Raw genomic sequence first — 18,763 nt, 5'->3', positions numbered from 1 at the left:
TGCTCCTCATCAGTCTTGTGCTCCAGACCCCTCACCAGCTTCGTTGCCCTTCTCTGAACTCTCTCCAGCACCTCAATGTCTTTCTTGTACTGAGGGCCCAAAACTGAACACAGGATTCGAGGTGTGGCCTCACCAGCTGGTGCCAACACTCAGGTTGAGAGAAAAGCAACAGCCCAGCCACATGGCCATTTAAAACCAAGGGCCAAAAAGCTGCACGCATCTATCTCTTTCCTCGCTGCTGCTTCTTCAATAGCTTTGATGGGAAACAAAAGGGCACTGGGGAAGCTCTTGCCTTCAGCCATAGCCTGGGGTGTTCCCCAGGTGCTGTTGTGACCTTGTCCCGTAGCCTGAGGACACAACCCAGGAGCTGCAGTGCTCCCCGGGCCTTTTGCTAACATGCGATGTGATCCTCCCTTTCCCCAGCTTACACGCCTCTCTTTGCTTGTTTCTGCAGAAGCAAATGTTCAGCAGGAGTTGAATGAGGCCAAAAAACCCCAAAATAAGTCTAGGAAAAAAAAGACAAACCCGAAACATGCAATTTTGGAGCTTCCAAAATGAATGAAACATGGCAAACATTCTCAGCTGTACGCAAAATATAGGGGGAAAGGACATACATATCTGCATTTCCTGAAAGAAACAGTTTGTTTTGAAAATGCCACAGCATTTTATTTCAATGCTTCTTAAACACAACCCTTTGATTTGCTATTCTGAAGTGGCTTTTTCCCCTCAAAAGAGACCTGAAATAAAAGAAAGTGTGAAAAGCAGGAGGGGTAACTAACCTCAAAACAAAACATTACATTCAAAATGTGATTTGGGTTGACCCAAAATAACACGTTGGGGTTTTTTCATTTCCCCTGAACAAAAGAAAAAATAGAGGGTGGGGGGTGGAAATGGACGTTTCTTTCAGTTTGACCCAATCCAGTTCTTCATTTCTGTTTTCTCCAGCTCAGCGCCTGAACTTAGGCAGCTATTATTTTCCCAGGTCTTTCCATAGGACATTCTTTGTGCTTTGTGCCACCCTGCTATGCAGTGCATGGGCAAACACAGAGTGAGCAGCAAAACCCTGCTCCTTCGAGGCCAGCTGAACCCTCAGGTGCCATGTTTCCACTCAATATCTTAACTTCTACATAAGAAGTGAGTTGGTATTATCCAGGCTGCCTGACTCAGGAATATCAGGAGCATCTAAAACACTCGGTGCAGATATAGTCTTTGCATGAGTGTGTGAAGCAGGTGGCGTAAGGGGAATCTGTTCATATTTAATCTTCTTTCTAACTCTGTCACACTCACTGTGTGGCTTTGGCAAGTCCGCTTGCTCCCGTGGCTCAGTTTCCCTGACCCCGGAGCAGAAACAAGCTTTATCAGCACAGCAAGCGGCCGCGCCAGCTCATGGGTACACTTGAAAACAGCACGTTAACCACTGCACTGTGGTGCAGCGAAATTTCTTTCCCTCTATTTCAGTGTCTACAGAATACCGAAAGTTTTTAATGGTCTAAACATGCCTAACGTGTGTGTCTCTTTTGGGATGTTACTCTGCTTATGAGGGCAGCCAAGCTTTGAGAAAAACAGCTTCTTCCCTCCCCTCCTTTCCCCTTTTCACTTTTTTTGGGTTTTTCTTTTTTGCATCTTCCTCCGTGGGTTTCCGGCGGTTCCTACAGCCCCACAACAGACAGCTGTGCTCACTGTACCTGTGTGTCGGTGCCTGACGTTTCCTCCCCAGGAGATTTGTCTAGAAGATAAGCAGAAGCTTGCGGAAATCCTGTGACACCGACCTCAGGGCAGCTCTTCATAGTGGGGATCCCAGTGGCATTTTGTCCTTCTGGAGGTCTCACTGATGGACACATCCATGCATTTTGCACCATCTGAAAATCCAAAGTAAAGCTTTGGGTGCCTTACACCGTCTCCGCAAACACAGCAAGCTCCACTGCTGCTCTGTGGTTTTGCTGTGGCCAAGCTTACTTTCATTTTCACGCGGTGGAGGCGAACACGGGTTTCAGCCAGGGAATCTTGTCTTATAGTCCCATGCCTTGCACCCGAAAGATGCTGCTTACATGAGAATGATCCCTCCGCGTGGGATTGACAGGGAATTTATCCCTCGAGATCTGGGAGAGCAGGGGGATAAGTGCAGCGAAATTATGAGGCACTTAGTTGAGTGATGACTCTGAAGGGAGAAAGGAGCAGCGAAGGGAGGAAGACTCGGGGAGGGTAACGTGTTGGAGAGTCCTGGCTGCTTGGCATGGAATAAGCTCAGTTCATTGAAGATTAAGAAGGGCTTGTTGAGAGAAAAACACATATCCAGATAGCAAAATTGGGACAAAATATGTCCCAAAGATACTTGTTAGGACACCGGGATGGACCCAAGCCTTGGGCATCTGGTTGCCCTGAGTCAGGGAGAAGTGGGGTGCAGAGCCCCTGAGGGTATAGAGGGGTTCAGGGCACCTGAGAGCAAGCAGCTGGATTTCAACCCTTCCCAAGGAGAGACCTTAGTGCCTGACACAGCCACCTTCTCCTTAACATCCCAGCAAAACTTCCCAAGAGTGACCCAACATTATTGATCACAAAGACACACAAGTACACACAAAGACAAAGCCAAGCTCTCCTTTTCTGAAGCTGGCGCTGCGTACAACGTATCAGACTTTGCAAGCTCCACTCCAACCAAAGGGGTACACGCATGCATTTTTTTCCTATTTTAGAAAAGCAAGAAATATTTCTTGGGCTTTTGTTTCAAAAATCACTACATTGAGACATTTTTCAGCAAAGTATTTCAATTAGGGTTGTATTGTTCTTTTCTTTTTTCTTTCAGTAAGACTGATTTAGTATCTGGTTCCACGGACTCAGAAAGAGAGTAAATCAGAATTTATAGGAAACTGGGGAGTTCCAAGTGGACCTACGCAGGTACAGATCAAAGATTTATAATAAGAATTATTTGAGGATGTGCAAGTAAAGAAAAACAACATTTCCTTTGGGAGGAGCAGCTCTTGTATTCATTTCAGTTTAAACAGAAATATCTTCCCTCAGCAATTGTGCATCGCAGGCAACTTGGGAGATGTAGCACAATTGGAAGAGGACAGGGAGGGGAATCCCTAGGACTTGATGACAACATTAAGTAATTCCAGAGACTCACCTACAGGAAACAGAAGTCAAAAGAGGAAAAGGAAAAAGGTCAACAACACCTTCCAGTTTGGAACTCTCTGAAAGCCATTGTTTTGCAGATGAAAATGTCAAGGGAGGCAGTGTCTTCTGGCAGTGAATATTCCCATATTTCCTCTTCCTTTTGAGCTTGGCTAGCATATTTGTGTTGAGCCCGGTAACCCCACAGGCAGATGAATAACATTTATTGAAATGTCTAGACACGGGAGAGCACTGCACCTCCTAAATTAGCCCAGGATACTCTCCAACCACGATCCTTTAGGAGAAGGATTGCCAATGTCTGGTACTTGAAAACGGATTGCAAAATCATTCCCCCCAACAGGGAGTTACAAGTAAAGACTGCAGCCGAATAGAGGTAAAAGAGGAAATCTCACACTGGCTGGAATTTGGGGGTCCCTCTGCATACCCACAGCCTGATGGAGCTGATGGATCACTGAAACTACTCAGGAGCCATAGAACTGAAGAATGAATTAAGCATCAATCCCACACAAACCCAGAAAGGAGGACCTTGGTTCTGCAGGGATGCACAGCCTGTGGCAAGGTTTCTATAGCTGCAGACCTTCAGGGAGCTATGTTAAAGGCCGGCTGCTGGTCTCACCATGGTATATACATACAAAGTAAAGGCACCAGTGGTATTACTCCTGGTCTATGTGACCACACTCATTGTGGCCTTCAGTTTCCACACAAGGGGAGGAGAAGGGGCAGGCGCTGAGCTCTCCTTTCTGGTGATCACAGATAGGACCTGAGGGAATGGCAGGAAGATGTGCCAGGGGAGGTTCAGGTTGGACATTGGGAAAAGGTTCTTCACCCAGAGGATGGTGGAGCACTGGAACAGGCTCCCCAGGGAGGTGTCACAGCCCCAAGCCTGACAATGTTCAAGAAGAGACTGGAGAACACCCTCAGACGCATGGTGTGAACTGTGGGGTTGTCCTGTGCAGGGACAGGAGTCAGACTCGATGATCTTTGTGGGTCCCTTCCATCTCGGGACATTCTATGATGAGAAAGCCGCCTAGAACTAAACAAATAATTCTTTGCACCAGGCATGAACACCCCTTCTCAGCCTGCAAGCCACTAATACAAATCTTCACACTACAGGGAGTCACCAGACCTTGATCCCCAAGCCTGAAAACCATGGGGAGAAGCAGATGAGGGGCAGGAAGGGAGAGTTACCCCATCGCTGAGCTCTGCAGCTTCATGGGTCACGCAGGGTACCTGGCCCCAGGGGTTCCCGCACAGGCTCTCAGCCGCTCGGCCACCCCTGATTCAGCACTGGGATCAATTTTTGCAGTCACACAGGTCTTCAAAACAGTGGGAATTAGAGGCTTTGTGATCTGACTTCATGATTCAGAAGCTTGCAATTTTGCGGGATGTGGGTGCTTCCCTCGCGTGGGACATCTGAAAGGCCAAGCCTTGCTCATCTTCAAAATTACATACAGTGTTGGGATATCTTTCATGTCGCAGTGCAATTTGCAGGAATAATGCATATGCTGCACCCCTTTATGGTAAGTGTCTTTTAATTTAGACCTCTGTGATGTAAGACCCTGAAAAGTGCATTTAAAATTGAAAAGGCAGCTGGTCCTCAACACTAGAGGCACAAATATGATACCACAAAACATTTTCTGAAGGGTGTGCCTTCTTCAAACACACCTTCATTAGAAAGATTTAAATGCAGAAGACAGACAGCATATGTCTTACAGTCATTATTAAAAAAAAAAAAGTCGGGGGAAGCATTCTAGCTAAGAACTTAAGTTTAATTCTTTCTCCAAGTTACGTGTTGGCACAAGTGCAAAGGAAAGGGCTCTTGTTTAGGCAGCAAAAAGTATTTGTAGGTGAAAACATTTTTTTTGGATGGTTGAAAATGTGTTTCATCTGTAGAGAGTTATTTTCAAACTTGGAAATCAGGACATAAAGAATTTTCCAAGGCTGGAAATGCATACTGGAACACTTTTACTCAGGCCACACAGGGCAAACTATTACAAACACATTCAGTTTGATGGGGCAGCTCATAGCAGCATTTCATTTTAAGCCATGCTGATATAAAATATGAGAAGAGAATAAACCACGTGGTATTTAGGCTCGAAGCATTCAACTTCACTCCAAAATTCTCCTAAGTTTTGGAGTAGTTCTAGTATGTCTCACAAGCATGTTAGAATTTATATGTATCCTTTCTGATAGTAAATTACAGAGGAACGGAGGGGTTTAGGTGATTTAAATACCACTTACAGCCAAGCAATTAGACACACATAAATAAGCACAGGGAATTAAGCTCAAGTGGATTTTGTTTTCCTGTCCTAGATGACTCCCAAGTGCTCCTGAGTGTGAGCTCTCCCCCTGACACCTGAGCATCTCCTTAGGCTGTAATTTCTTCTGCCCTTACAAACAACTGTGCAGGATACTAATGAAAACTAGTATGTAAGACCAGATATAATTACACAGATGCAGTAACTATATCAAAAGTTGCCATATATCATTTATTACCTGGGTGATTATCATTTTTCAAGATCTCACATTCCTCGGTGATTATCTCCCCCCAATACTGTATAATGAAGTGCCATTGATAAAAGGCCAAAGACCCTTGTGGGGTAACTGTGTGCAGCAAACAACGCTACTGCAAAGCTTCCACATCTTTCAGGTATAGCAGATTTTATGGTCAACTACAGCTCTGGACATGATTTCAGCGATCGCTGTGTATTACAGTAATGGCACAAAGTCGTTTCTACTGTTAGTATTCTCCATAAAGCAGACGGCAGCGGGCTCTGGTGCACTTTCTCAAAGGGTGCCTTGCTCATCCCATTGTTAGCAGAGGTGACGTCCATCTGCACAAGGGATAAAGTTGCCCTTGACTTGCTACAGTGAGGTGAAAATCACTTCTGCTTTGCACCCCGCGTCCCCCTCAGGATTTTAAAGCAAGACAGCTATCTGTCCTTCCTTCAAGGAGACAAAACTTACACTGGTTTGCCTGTGACCCCGAGAGAGGAGAGGGCCCAAATTTGGACTGCAACTTCCTAGGCTTTTGATCAGATCTTGTAGGAGAACTCTGTTAACTCCTTAGACTCAGAAATGTCAGAGAAGACCCAAATCTCTTTAGAGCTGAGCAGGAACTGATTTATAAGCAGCTTTTCCATGTCACAGTTAAGCAGATAATTTTTCGTGGTAATAAATTAAATACTGGTAGAGTGTTAATGGCTTTGGTGCAAGGAGCAGCAGTTATATGCAAGGTAATGCAGGTGGGTAATGCGGTTAGAGTAATTCTGTCGCCCCTCGATGAGGTTTGGACTACGTTGTATGGGAGGAACATATCTGGTGGGAGAGAAGAAGCAGAAAGCAAAAAATAAAGGAAGAGCCCAGACTCTTTGATAAGTGTGATGAAGACAAAACCGATGGCATTAAACAAAAATCAGTCACCAAAATGTCTTCTTCATAAGCTGTTTAAAAAATAAAAAGTGATTAAAAGCTTAAAATGCCAGACAGCACTGCCAAGTTGGGCATGTGTAAGAAGCTAGGAGGTGTCTGGACACTGTTGACCTTGTTCTTTGTTCCCCCAGAAATGTAGTGTGACTGAAAACCTTTCTGCAGCAAGGCCTGTAATTCTGCAGAGATCAATGCCCATGTTGAACGCGTGTGGCCCAGAAGACAAGTGTGGTCCTGGCACACACGTGTGTGCTCCGCGTCATCAACGGGACCTCTCTGATGGGTGAAATCAGGAGGCAGGAATTTGCCATAAGCCACCGAAGGTACATTATGGCTCTTTAAAATAAACCATCTCTTCTGGACAGTCCAATACAGCTACAGCTGCTTTCAGTGGCGTTGAATCAGGCAGTTATCATCATTGCCATGCAACTCCTCCTGTAAAAAACACCCCTCCAGCCATACTTTGTAAAGTTGCAGTCAAACAATTATCATGTGTTAAAAGTACATGCAGGAGGGGATGAAATTCTCTTCCTAACACAGCTTTCAGCACACCCATTTAAGTGTAAATGCTGGGGTTTATAGACTCAAAGAGAAAAACAGAATCAAAGGCACATGTTTACCTGCCATGGATCTAGAGTTCCTTCAGAGTCCCTACAACATAAGTACTCCTGACTAGGGAAACGAAGCCTATTTTCCAGAATGTCTTCCATTTGCTGCTTTTCCAGCACTTTCTAAATAATTCTTCTTTGTCACAATAAACCTTAAATTAACCCCCACTCCTCCCCGCTTGCAATTTTAGCTTGCTGGTATTAACTGTAGAATGAACAAAAAAAGCCCTTCAGTTGCCACTTCAGTATGCCCCATATCTTGGATTGTTTTTACTTTTAGTTTTTAAGGTCAGAACATGCGCCCAGCAATAAACAGCCTTTTTTTTTAATAAGAGACTGGAGGGGCTCCTATCTAAAACAAGGGAGTTTTGTGAGCAGGCTGCGAGCTCTGGGGAGGCAAGCCCATGCTTTTAGCTTTGCAGGCGTGAAGCTGTCATAACCTGGGCTTGCATTTCTGGGCTTTGTTAATCCTGGCAGCAAACTGTGCTGGAGATGCGGCTGGCGGTGAGCACATGAAAGGCCTTGCGCCCAGTTTCTGCAAATGGCAGCATCTATTAACAACTATGCACAGAGCAGAGCCGTGTGTCTTCATTCCGTTGTAGACAGAGCCAGAATACATACAGGAGTATATGTAGAGTCCCAAAAGATATGTGTGGGGTGACTAAGTACTTATCTCCTTAGAAGTAGCCAGGGAAGCATAATATGTTCGTGATTATAAGGACACAAAAGAAGCGTATGATTGTTTTCCATGGGAATCCTCAGGAACAGCATTGCGAGTGTCTTGGAGGATGGTGTCTAAGGTGGTGCTCTCTGCAGAACCATTAAACTCTCTCAGCTTCTTCATCATGTTCTGTGACTTATCCCTGGCAAAGCTCTCCAGTGGTGTGTGGAGTTAACCAGGAACTTTCTTTAGCTCCAACTCTCCACCTCTGAGCCCTTCTGGGACACTCATAAGCCACGTCCTATATTTGCCTAGCTGGAGTTGCTATGAGGACGTTGACACAAGGGAAAATATCTGCCTGGAGAAGAGGGTGGACTGCTATTCGTTGAAATTAAATTTTGTCAAGCGTCTGTAAAGGACTGCGTGGGTCGCTGTCGCTGAGCAGCCCCGAAGGCGAGGGCTGGGTTAAGGAGGATACAGGCAGGTACGTACATCACTAGTTCCACTTGTTTCCCCTGTGTGCCACACGCCACTAATCGCATGACCCAGCCGTGTTCTCATTTCCATATTTCAAAAGTTTCATGTAACTCTAGAAGCCTTTCCAGATCAATACCTGTGGGGGCGTTTCTGCCACAGCTGGGCCTGGACTGGGTAAACCTGCAATTATAACTGCTCAGATACTGAACAAGAGCGCTTTTCTCACAGCAAGACACTAGGTGAGAAAAGCAGGCCAAGCCACAAAAACTGGTTTTGCCAATGTAAGGAGATGACAGTTCATCCTGTCACGAGCTGAGGCTGACCCAAGAGCCTTGCGAAAGAGGTGATACAGGCATCCGGGAGGGATGGCCTCCCATTAGCTATGCAAGAAAGGGAGGAATACAGCTTATCGAGTGGAGTTTGGGTATCAGAAAGCAACTTTCTTAAACTACACTTAAGGGTTCAAGCCTAATTGAAATAATCCCCAAGGAGAAGAGGAAAAGGTTTGCACAGCTCCAGTGTTCTCCCCAGATCCATCCACTTTTGTGTTCCCTGAAGGAAAACCAGATTATTTGGTGTGTGCTTATTCAGCTCCCATGAGGCCCTGGAAACAGCTGTATCATAAATGCAGAAACCTCTCAAGGGTGGAAAGGCATCTTGAGAGAAGAGCAGCCATGCCTCATGCCAAAAGTAGCCTGGCTTTAGGACTGATCCCAAGGTTGCCAGTTCACCCGTGACAGTGGCAGAGTTCGTGCGCCATTCTCTTTTGATCCGATGGGCCAGGGCATGCTCTGAGCCAGGAAAGCACAGAAGCAAAGCGCTGCTGGGGAACCCATGGTGATATGGGAAGGTTTTGCAGCAGTTTTTCCTTCCAAGCATTCAGCAAAAGAAGGTATGCAAGAAATTCAAGAAGCAGCTGTGCACCCATATCTTGCTGAGTCTGTGCCATGGACTCAACTTCGGTGGGATGCCCAAAAACCATCATCCTGCATCACTATGTCTGAAGGAATCAGCCCACTGTTGCCGTCTCACTAAACCTGCTAATGCCACCCTGTCACCAGGGTGAAATTTGGGGGGTGGAGGGGTGGCTGAAGCACTGAACTCAAGATCAGAGCATTTTCCTGCTATCTGCACCGCAAAGACAATGTGTCATGTGCTTATGAGATTACCATTTAGGTTTGTTATCATCCCTTGATATCAAAAGGAAGTTATGCACACAAAGGAAACACCAAACCATCATGTCAGGAGTGCTATAAATCACATACTGCTGAATATTAAGCGGACATCAGAATGCCCAGTACAAAAGCAAGGGTTTGGAAAAGTGCATTTTTCCTCACAATCCACCCATTTCAATAAACCTTGCTTTTATTTTGGGAGAGGGTGAAGGAGAGTGCGTGGTTTCCTGACTAGGGTTATGAATGAAACCAGGTTTGTCCCATACGTGCGACTCGTGGCTGACTGTACGTGCTGGTCATCGCCTCTCCGGCCGTCAGGACAGTGCTGTTGCCCAGGTGGATCCCATGGTGTCCAGAATGGGCTGAGCACCTGCTCCACCTCTGCTTCCAGCTGAAAGCACCGAGCTGCTCCTCTAATCAGTCATTTATTTTATTTAAACTGGGTTATTCTGGAGTTCTCTACTGTCCTTCCCCATTCCTCCCTTCCCCTTCTCCCACTCCAGCCACCAGCCCAGCATCTCCAAAGTTGTACAGAGGCACACACACATGCAGCAGTGAAGAGGCCACATAAGCTTTGTTGCCATCTTCTGTTCTAGTAAAACATCAAGAAACGGAGAAATCAGTGGGATAGTCAGATCTTGGGCAAAGCAGCCCACCTGGCAGCAAAGGTCTCTTTCTGCTTTCCTGCTCTGGTCATACCACCCTTCAAAAGGACATCCTGAGGAGACCACAAGGAGCCCTCCACCTCCTCTTCTCCTGGCAGGTGCCTGAAATCCTCCTGACAATTCTCCAAACCACATACTGAAATCCTGCTCCCACTGAAAAAAACCCAACTTTTTATTTCCAAACTCGGTGGCCTCCCAAAATGTGTCAACTCTGAAAGCTTTCAAGCTGACTGCAGAAGTTGCAGATCATTTCTGCAGCTCTGGGTGATTATAACGGGGGAAAACACAGATGTAACAATTGCTTCTAAAATATGATCGCTGCTCAAAAGAATTATCGGGGAGGGGGATAATTGTTTGGAGGATGGCGTGATTCAGGACTGCTGACTTCTACTTCTCCTCACTCATTCAAAGTCACTGAGTGAGTCAGTGGAAAAGTCATTGAAACTCGCACAGTCAACAAGGGACTGACATTCATATTTAAGTTCCCAAATCAACAGTGTGGAAGATTTCAGCTCGAAGGTATGGGTTTTAAAAGCAAGCGCAGGTAGAGGTAGCAGGCTACGTGGCAAGACTGCAGTAAATGCCATCCTAAACTCTGCCGCTTCAAATTCCAGTGCTTCGTGCCCCAAATAAATGCTAACTAATGGTGTATCAGCACTCGGTGAAGTCCATTTTCAGACCAAGCAGAAACAAGATCCATATACCAGGTTATCCGCAACGGCTAAAACATTACTTTGCAAAACAAACATTCCTGTTGAATATAAAGCACAGAATAGTCATAGCATGCAAATTATTAGAATGCAGAAGCTGCTGTCTTGAAGCTCTGCCATCAATTAATTCTTGGTACCGTAACGATCGCATCACAGGGAAACGCTATTCTGTGTGTAGAGCAGAAGCTCTGTATACAAACAGTACAATACACGAACAGAAATCGCACCTCTGAGAGCCTTTTTATTCAGAAAAGTCAGTCATTGTGAAAGCACTACTCACAAGAACTGGCACGGTAACCAGAATATCAGTGAAATAAAATTCAGTGTTTATCAATACAAAAGGCATGTACACAGTAGTAAGAGAGTTGTGCAGTGAGAGAATTGTTCGGAGAATAAATAGTTTAGTAGCTTCCAAATTAGCTGGACAGTGAAAGCACAGATCAAATGCGAGATCTCGCAGATCCACAGGAAATGACTTGATAAACTAGATTGAGTAAAACTTGAGCTTCCAAGCCTCAGACACGTTTGCTTCTTGCCATTGGGGCAAATGCACACATGCACAACACAAGTACATAAAAGTTCATTCAGATCCTACAGTGAAGCTCTCAAGCATTAATCAGACAATGATTAATATCCAGTCCTCCTCAGTGGTATATGCATTATAATGGCCTTTTAATTACAGGAATGCACCCTGGGTTTTTTGTGTGGCCATAACTCTCCCCTTATTCTGGTTCTGTAGTAGCCAGCTGCTAAATGCCACACTCCCCACTCCATGTGCGTCGATGGTCCTGCTGACCACAGAGATTTTTGGCATGAATTAAGGATGTTAGACGTCTGTGCAATCTCAGCATCATTTGGGGGTAAAAAAAAAAAAAAAAAAGATATAGGATGGGTGGAAGTGTGTCAAGTCATTACATCTGGTCTTTTATGGTACAGCAGCTGAAGGCATTCCTGCCATTTCCTTGCCCCCAACCGCTTACTCCTGCCCTGACTCTTCCTCTCGCTGCCAGCTCAGCTTTGCCAAGATGTTTATCATGCCATTCTGCAAGCTGGATCTTTGAATAACTTTTCAAAATGAAGAGGAATTGGGAGGTATTATTAGCTGGGACCATTTAGCAGATCCAGCAGCGTAACTCTCCAACAGGGGGATGCACTAGCACAGCCGAGGGGGTGTCAAACTGTGCTGTGCAGAGGAATGAATGGGTGGGAAGGGGACAGTGTTGCCACCCGAATAAGCACGCCACAGGCTGCCAAGGGGAGGGAATCAGGCTCGCACTCTGACATGTTATCTGGTGTTAGGGCCAAATCTCTAGCAACGACAAGTGTGTTACTATAATATTGGAATGCCACCAAAGCTGCGGATTCTGGTACCATCTCCAAAGGACACACGGCTTCTCCATAGGGGTAACCACCCATAAAGAAGACCTCAAAGACTTCATCAGCTTGTGCCTCCATCGCATTACTAGCAGTTCACAGATTTTTTTTCCAAGTTTCAACTTCTCTTCCAGAAAAGAAAATTTACAGCACTTAGAAACTGAAACCAAACAGAGCACAAATACAATTTCCACTCCGAAATCTGAAGGCCCCTTTGAGACTAAATCTCATCTACTAGACTTGAAAGACAAATTGGTAACGGGGTTCCTTAGAAATCCCAGTCATGCAGGGTCTGAATATCCCTACACAGTGAGAGCAGACATGGGACATCTCCCCAGCTGCAATGGGAGAGAGATGCTGCAGCTGAGGAGACTGTGGAAGCCAGAAGGGCAAGGTGATGTGTTTGGATGAGACAGATTTCTTCTCCCAAGATTGCCTGGTCACAGAGGACCCGATGGAGAAAGCAAAACCAAAACTCACTCCTAGTTGTTCAACTTTATGGGCCAAACCTTCTTTTCTAAAGTTGGCTCCTGTCACTCTCTATGCACTAATCAAGTTTCCAGGGCAGGAGATGTCATGTTAGAGCTGTGGATACACCACAAGTTGGGAGAGTGCTTCCAGTTATGGCACTGTGCACTGTAGCAAAACCAAATTAAACTGATGAAAATAGCCACCTTATGCTACCAGCATGCCTGCGCTCACCCCATGGCTCCAAGGCTTGATCTGCACTCTTGTAAAGGGCAAGATGCAGTGCCACAAGAGAGGTGACAAACCCATCAGTATGGGCAGAGGAGCCTTGTCACCTCAGGTCCCAGCTCTGTGGGGGCAACGCTGCCTCCCTGAGCTCTTCTCCCCCCCGCTGCACACACGGCATCGTGCTAATCGCCTACAGGAAAGTAAATCCTTCCTATGGGCCTTGTGAGCCAGGACAAGGAGCTGCGCCGTGCCAGGCTGCGTCAAGCAGAACCAAACTGAGCCTGGCTGGGTTGAAGTGAGCCAGGCCTGGCAGGGCTGAGATGGGCTAGATCGGGCTGAGCCGAGCCTCGGGCCGAGCGGGGCTGGCTGCGGCGGAACTCAGCCGGGACAGCCGGGTGAGCAGAGAGCCGAGTGCGACCCGGCCGGGCCGGGCCGAGCGGGGCCGCGCCGGGCGGGGCGCAGGGGCTGCGGCGCGGGGGGCGGCGCCGGCACCAACCCGGGCGCTGCGCCGCGGGGGCTCGGTGGGCCGGGCCGGGGCGGGCCCCGCCGCCGCGGGGGAGGTGCCACTGGCAGGCGCGTCTCCTCCTCCCTCGCCGCCGCCGCGACTCCCTCCCTCCCGCCCTCCCTCCTCCCGGGTCCGGCGCTGCCCTGCCCGCTCCCGGCGGCCGCGGCCGCTCGGCAGCGCCGCCGCTTCCTGCCGGGGCTCCCCCCCTCCCGCCTCCTTCCCCGCTCCGCCGCCACCCGCGGCGCCTCGCCATGGCGTGAGCGCGGCCATGGGGCTGGCCCGGTGCCGCCGCCTGCCCCCGGGCGCTGCGCCGCTCCCCCGGGCCCGGACCCCGCGTCGCCGCCGCCGCCGCCGCGCCCCGCCGCGCCCCCGCGGCGCGCTGACCGCCGCCTCTCCGCCTCCTCCGCCCCCGGCCGCCGCCGCCCGGCGACGAGCGCGGCCGTAGCCCCCACCCCCTTCCCCCCGCCCCCCCGCCGCCGCCCGCGCTCCCGCGCCGTCGGGCCCGGCGCGGCCGCCAGCCCCGGCCCGCCGCGGCGCGGCCTCCCCCGCCATGTGAAGCGCAGGAAGATGCGGAGGCGCAGCCCGGCCGCCCGCGGCGAGGGATGAGCCTAGACGGGGAGAAGATGACCGAGGAAGCCTACCCTGACGAGTGAGTGGGGCCGGGGCCGGGCGGAGGCGGCGGGCGGGCGGGCGGGGGCCACCCTTTGTTGCCCCGGCGGGAGCCACTGCGGATCCCTCACCCCCCACCCCCCACCGCACTGACCGCGGGCGGACAGAGGGACACGGACGCGCGCGTACGTGTGCGCGCTGCCCGCCCGCGCATCCGCCATTTCGCGCTCCCCCCCGGGCCGCGGTCATTTGCATACCGCCTTTTCATTCATAAAAACCCCCGGGAGGTGCGGGGAGGCTGGGGTGTGAGGAAGCGGGGGGGAGGGTTTGGGGGCGCGAACCCCCGGACACCCCCCGCCGACACCTCTCCCCTCCCTGCCCGGGGGGGCCGGGGCGCCCGGCGGGGGCGGCCTGTGGCGGAAGCGGGGGGGGGGGGGCGGCGCGGCGGTGCCTCCCCTTCCCCCGGCCCGCACCCTGGGGCTGGAGTGGGGGGAGGATTGGGAATACGGGGGGGGGGGATGTCGCGGATCCCCGCCCCGGCCGCCGCTGCCGTTTTGTGAATAGGAGGGCGGCCGCCGCCGCCGTCACATGACGCCGCATTCATAAATCCGGTCACCGGCGGCCTCCCCATTCACCGCCACCCCCGTACCCACCCCGGCCCGGGGGGCTGCTGGTGCCGGCTGCACCCACCCCGCAGAGACCCCCTGCTCGGGAACACCCCCGCAAATAAACCCCCTGAGAGGCTGCACCAAGACACTCAAAATGCCTGACGGTGCTCCTTTCGCCTTTTAATTTTAAATTCTTTCTTCCGCAAAAATAAAACTCAAGGATATTACGGTGAAATTACAGGAAGGGCTTTTACAAGCCGTGCTGGCCCAAACATCGTTCCTGGCTATCTCTTTCTGGGTTTTGACAGTCAAAGAGGAATGACTCACTTGCGTGCAGGACTGGTTTCGTGCCAAGCGCCATAGGATGTACCGCGCTTTAAAATGACTTCTCTCAGGGCTTATAAAGCGGCGTCCAAATTGTGCAACTTTTTCGGCTCGGTGTTTGGAGTCTGAAAAAAATCATAATTGGCGGCATGCGCTGTGCTTATACCTTTGTAAAGTCAAACTCGTTTTAGGGCGATTTACTGAAGAAATCTGAGTGGCGAAGGAAATGGCTTCTGCCTGCAAACGCGTGTGTGAAGAGGGGTTGTTATTTTGGCAACTCTTAATGAAGAGACAATAAATACATGTTTATGTGTAGCTTCTGAAATTGTGGTTATTTTGAAGTCGGTATGGTTCTTCCAAAATAAAAAAAATTGAGTTTCTCACAGATTGCCATGACCTGGCAGGCTGGAAGAATGTGGGCAACTCGTTTCCAATAAAAACCCGCTGGTTCTTGGTTTGGTGTTTTGGTTTCGCTTCTCAAATTGGACAAGAAGAGGAGAGGTGGGTCCTTGTCTCTGGGTTTGAGGGTGCAGGGGCAAACCCAACCTGATTCAGTGGCTGAGAGCTGGTGGAAGATGTTGCTCCCAATGCATTTCCCTGCAGGGCTCGGTGTGGAGGCGAGCGTTGGTGTAGAACGGCGAGTGCTCAGCTCTGATGGTTGTTTCATTTTATTGTTTTTATTTTTAAAAAATCTTAATTGTAGGCTGCACTTTGTTTTAGGGTAAATTCTTCCTCTGTGTGATGCTGTGCCGAGGAAGGCTTCAGCAAATGCCTTCATCTGCGTCCCACTTGGACTGGGGAGGGAGGCTCTTGGGTGACGCTGCCTCTCCTGGGGTCACCAGTCAACCCAGCAACCTTGTGCTTTGGTCCCAGGAGGGAGATGGGGAGCACTGGTACCCAACCTACTTCCCAGGAAAGAGTTAGCGTGGGCACGCTGGCTTTCGCGGGTAAACGATGCACCGTGGTCCTTGCCCCAGTGCACATGTTTTCATTGGGGTATGCAGCTGTTTTCGTTGGGGTATGATCCATCTCTTCTCCTTGGAGGTGTTTTAGGTAAGCAATGGTTTCCTCCGTAAGCTCTTCGCTTCCAGCCTTGCATTGATTGATAGCGTCGCTGAAGCTGGTGACTCATGGGTTGTTTTTCATTTCAGTGATGGGTAAAGTGTTTTTTTTTTTTCCAATATATATGGTGTTAAAAGAAATAAGGACAGGCTCTCCTGATAAGTTTTCTCAAGCTGTCAGAACAATGGTAGTATAGCGTGCTATTTGCCCTAGATATCTGGCTTTAATTTGCATAGCTATTCTCATTTCACTGAGTGCACTGTGAGCAAATGTTAACAGCCAGATTACAAAAAAAAGAGGACCTCTGTCAGGATGCATTTTAAACTAACCCTCCTCAAGTAAATCATGCAGGGTTTTCCCCCGTTTTTGACTCTTTTTTAATAAATAAATTTTTGAGACTAGCTCATAACCTTTTGAGTTTTGAAACAATTTATAAAAATCAAGGAGGGGGAAAAAAATAGGTCTTTAGGATGCTGGAAACTCATTGGTCTCTTCATGACTGCACCATTTCAGATCGATACTTAGAGGTCAGTTTGTCATTGCAAAGCCAGCGCCTCTTTCTGCATCTCAGCCTTTAGTTCTGCGTCCCTCCTTCCCCCCCATCACTGCTGTGCTTCTCCTTTGCACATTTTGGGGAGGGTGAGAGGGGGAAATGGGGACGCCTGGTAATAAATCAGAGGCACCGAGCGAAAGCGGTGGGAGAGTTGAGTTTTGGGCAGCGCAGCTCCCGGGTGGGCTCTTGGCGTCTTTCCACTTGTAAAGCAGGAGGATGGAGCCGAACCCTCGAAGTGATTCGGTGACGCCCGGAGGCTGCCGCCGCCTGCTTTGTTCCGATGCAGGGTTCCAAGAAAGTCACAGGAAGTAATTAAATGGAAAAGGTCAGAGAACGAGGAAGTGTTGGTTCCGCAGCCTTTTCGCTGCTTGGGATGGAGCCGCGATGCCCGGCGGCGGCCGCGTCCCCAGGGTGTCCCCCCGTTCGCCCAGCGCGCCCCTGATTGATTCCAGCCCGCCTGTGCTGAGCGTTTGCAAGTGGGACTGGTGCCCCGGAGGTTTTTAACGAGCTGTGTAAAGTGGAACACGTCCCAGGCAGTGTAGAGGGTTGCTGCAGCATCAGGGGGGACAGCAAAACGTGGTGACCAGCGGCACCGACACTTTGGGGTGTTGTGTTTTCCCCATTCTGGGGAAAGAAAATTCAACTTGACTGATGCTCGTTTGTACTCCTGCTGGTCCCAACATCCCGCTTCTCTCCATCTCTGAGCAGGGACCGGCAACACTTGCTCTGAATACTGAGTCTATCGATATTGCAGTTTGCCCTTTGCACTGAAAAAATAATTCCTTTCACTTTATTTTTTTTTTTCTTCATTTTCACCATACTTTTGCCCAATACCAATTATTTTTCTGTAGCTGTCATAAGTGGCTCATTCAGCTGACCTTTCCTTATTTGCTGCAAGCTTGAGCCGGGGAGGAAGGCATGGGACACACTGTGTATCGTGACATTATTGCTTGCAAATAGGACAGGAAATGAAGGGTTGCCAAAATATAACTGTTTATTTCTTGGCCTGAAAACATGCCTGTTTAAAATATGACATGTAAGTGGTTGCTTTGTTCGGTTACTGGGAGAAATTTTTAAGGGAATAATAGCTCTGTCGGATGAAGGATTAAAAGAAAGGGGGGATGGTTTACCCTTTCTACTTTTATCTTGGAAATGACTTAGAAAGGAGCTGTGGTTGGAGAACCTATGGAGAGGGTGTTTGGCTGGACAACTGGAAGGGAGACCCGTGGGAAGAGGTGCCACAAGCAGGAGGAAACCGGACTTGAGTTTCTCAGCACGTTGGTTCACGCGACGACCACGGGCAGCCCTTGGATAACCTCAATCCTGAACTGAAGAGCAGAAGCCTAAACAACCTGCTTTTGGGCCAGAAATGAGGGTGTTCAGTGAGGCACCGTTCGACCAGAACCGTGGTGGTATAGTCCTCAAGCGTGGTACAGGTGCTGCGCCAGCAGTGGGATCATCTTCAGCCTGGTTTTGCAGCCTTTTCTTTATCTGGCTGGGACACAGCCCTGAGCGTGGGTTAAAAGGTAGGCTTTATCTGCCCATTTAATTAAATCCCGAGGCTGCAAACAAAAGTACGTTGTGTGGCAAGGCTTGCTCTGGATTTAAACCACAGAATTGTTTCCTGTTGGCCACCAAACCGCAGGAAGATGGTGGCAATTGTCCTTCTTCTGGACCAGAATGAAAACCAGGAGCTGAGGACCGAGAGACAACTTAACTATTGGTTTCAGTCCTTCCATTTGCTTTCTGGTGTGCTTAAGAAATGGGTAAATTCATTTAAACCTGGAAGAGATGTACTTGGGAAGTTCGAGTAAGCAGTCGGTCGCGTCCCAACACAAGCAGGGGTTACACGTTGGTTCAGCCCTCTGAATGGTAACACCCTTTTCCACTGAAGTTGAGATCCTGCGCTTCATCTACAAAGGTGCCCCTCTTGCATCCTCTGTTCTTAACACCAGTTTTGGCCATAGGAGCTGCTCCCTTCAACAAAATCATTGAAAAATGTGTTTTGTTTTATTTTTCCTTTTTTTTTTTCTCCCCCCATTTTTAACAGTAGAAGGCAATCCTTCTTGCAAGATGTGTGCAGGAGTGGAAAGGGCACAGAGATCAGTAAAACTAAAACTACAGCTCTGGAGACTGTGTTTTTGGTATATGCCCTGTTTGCTAAGCGGAACATTTGAT

General features: G+C 48.9%; 1 protein-coding gene and 1 long non-coding RNA gene across 2 annotated transcripts in view; one reads left to right on the top strand and one right to left on the bottom strand.

Annotated features, from left to right (window-relative positions):
* LOC110360826 (uncharacterized) overlaps positions 1 to 13,489 on the bottom strand; it is a 258,208-nt gene extending 244,719 nt beyond the window's left edge. Inside the window, exon 1 of the long non-coding RNA XR_010471912.1 lies at positions 1,686 to 13,489. This is a non-coding gene — a long non-coding RNA (uncharacterized LOC110360826). The remainder of the gene's footprint in view (positions 1 to 1,685) is intronic.
* A 289-nt stretch (positions 13,490 to 13,778) lies between these two features.
* SPRED2 (sprouty related EVH1 domain containing 2) overlaps positions 13,779 to 18,763 on the top strand; it is a 65,882-nt gene continuing 60,897 nt past the window's right edge. Inside the window, exon 1 of the mRNA XM_065059839.1 lies at positions 13,779 to 14,078. Coding sequence (XP_064915911.1) covers positions 14,032 to 14,078 — 47 coding nt within the window. The 5' untranslated portion in view covers positions 13,779 to 14,031. The remainder of the gene's footprint in view (positions 14,079 to 18,763) is intronic.

This window comes from Columba livia, chromosome 3 (assembly GCF_036013475.1).
Source record: "Columba livia isolate bColLiv1 breed racing homer chromosome 3, bColLiv1.pat.W.v2, whole genome shotgun sequence".
Classification (NCBI taxonomy): domain Eukaryota; kingdom Metazoa; phylum Chordata; class Aves; order Columbiformes; family Columbidae; genus Columba; species Columba livia.
This window is presented reverse-complemented; position numbering and strand designations above follow the sequence as displayed.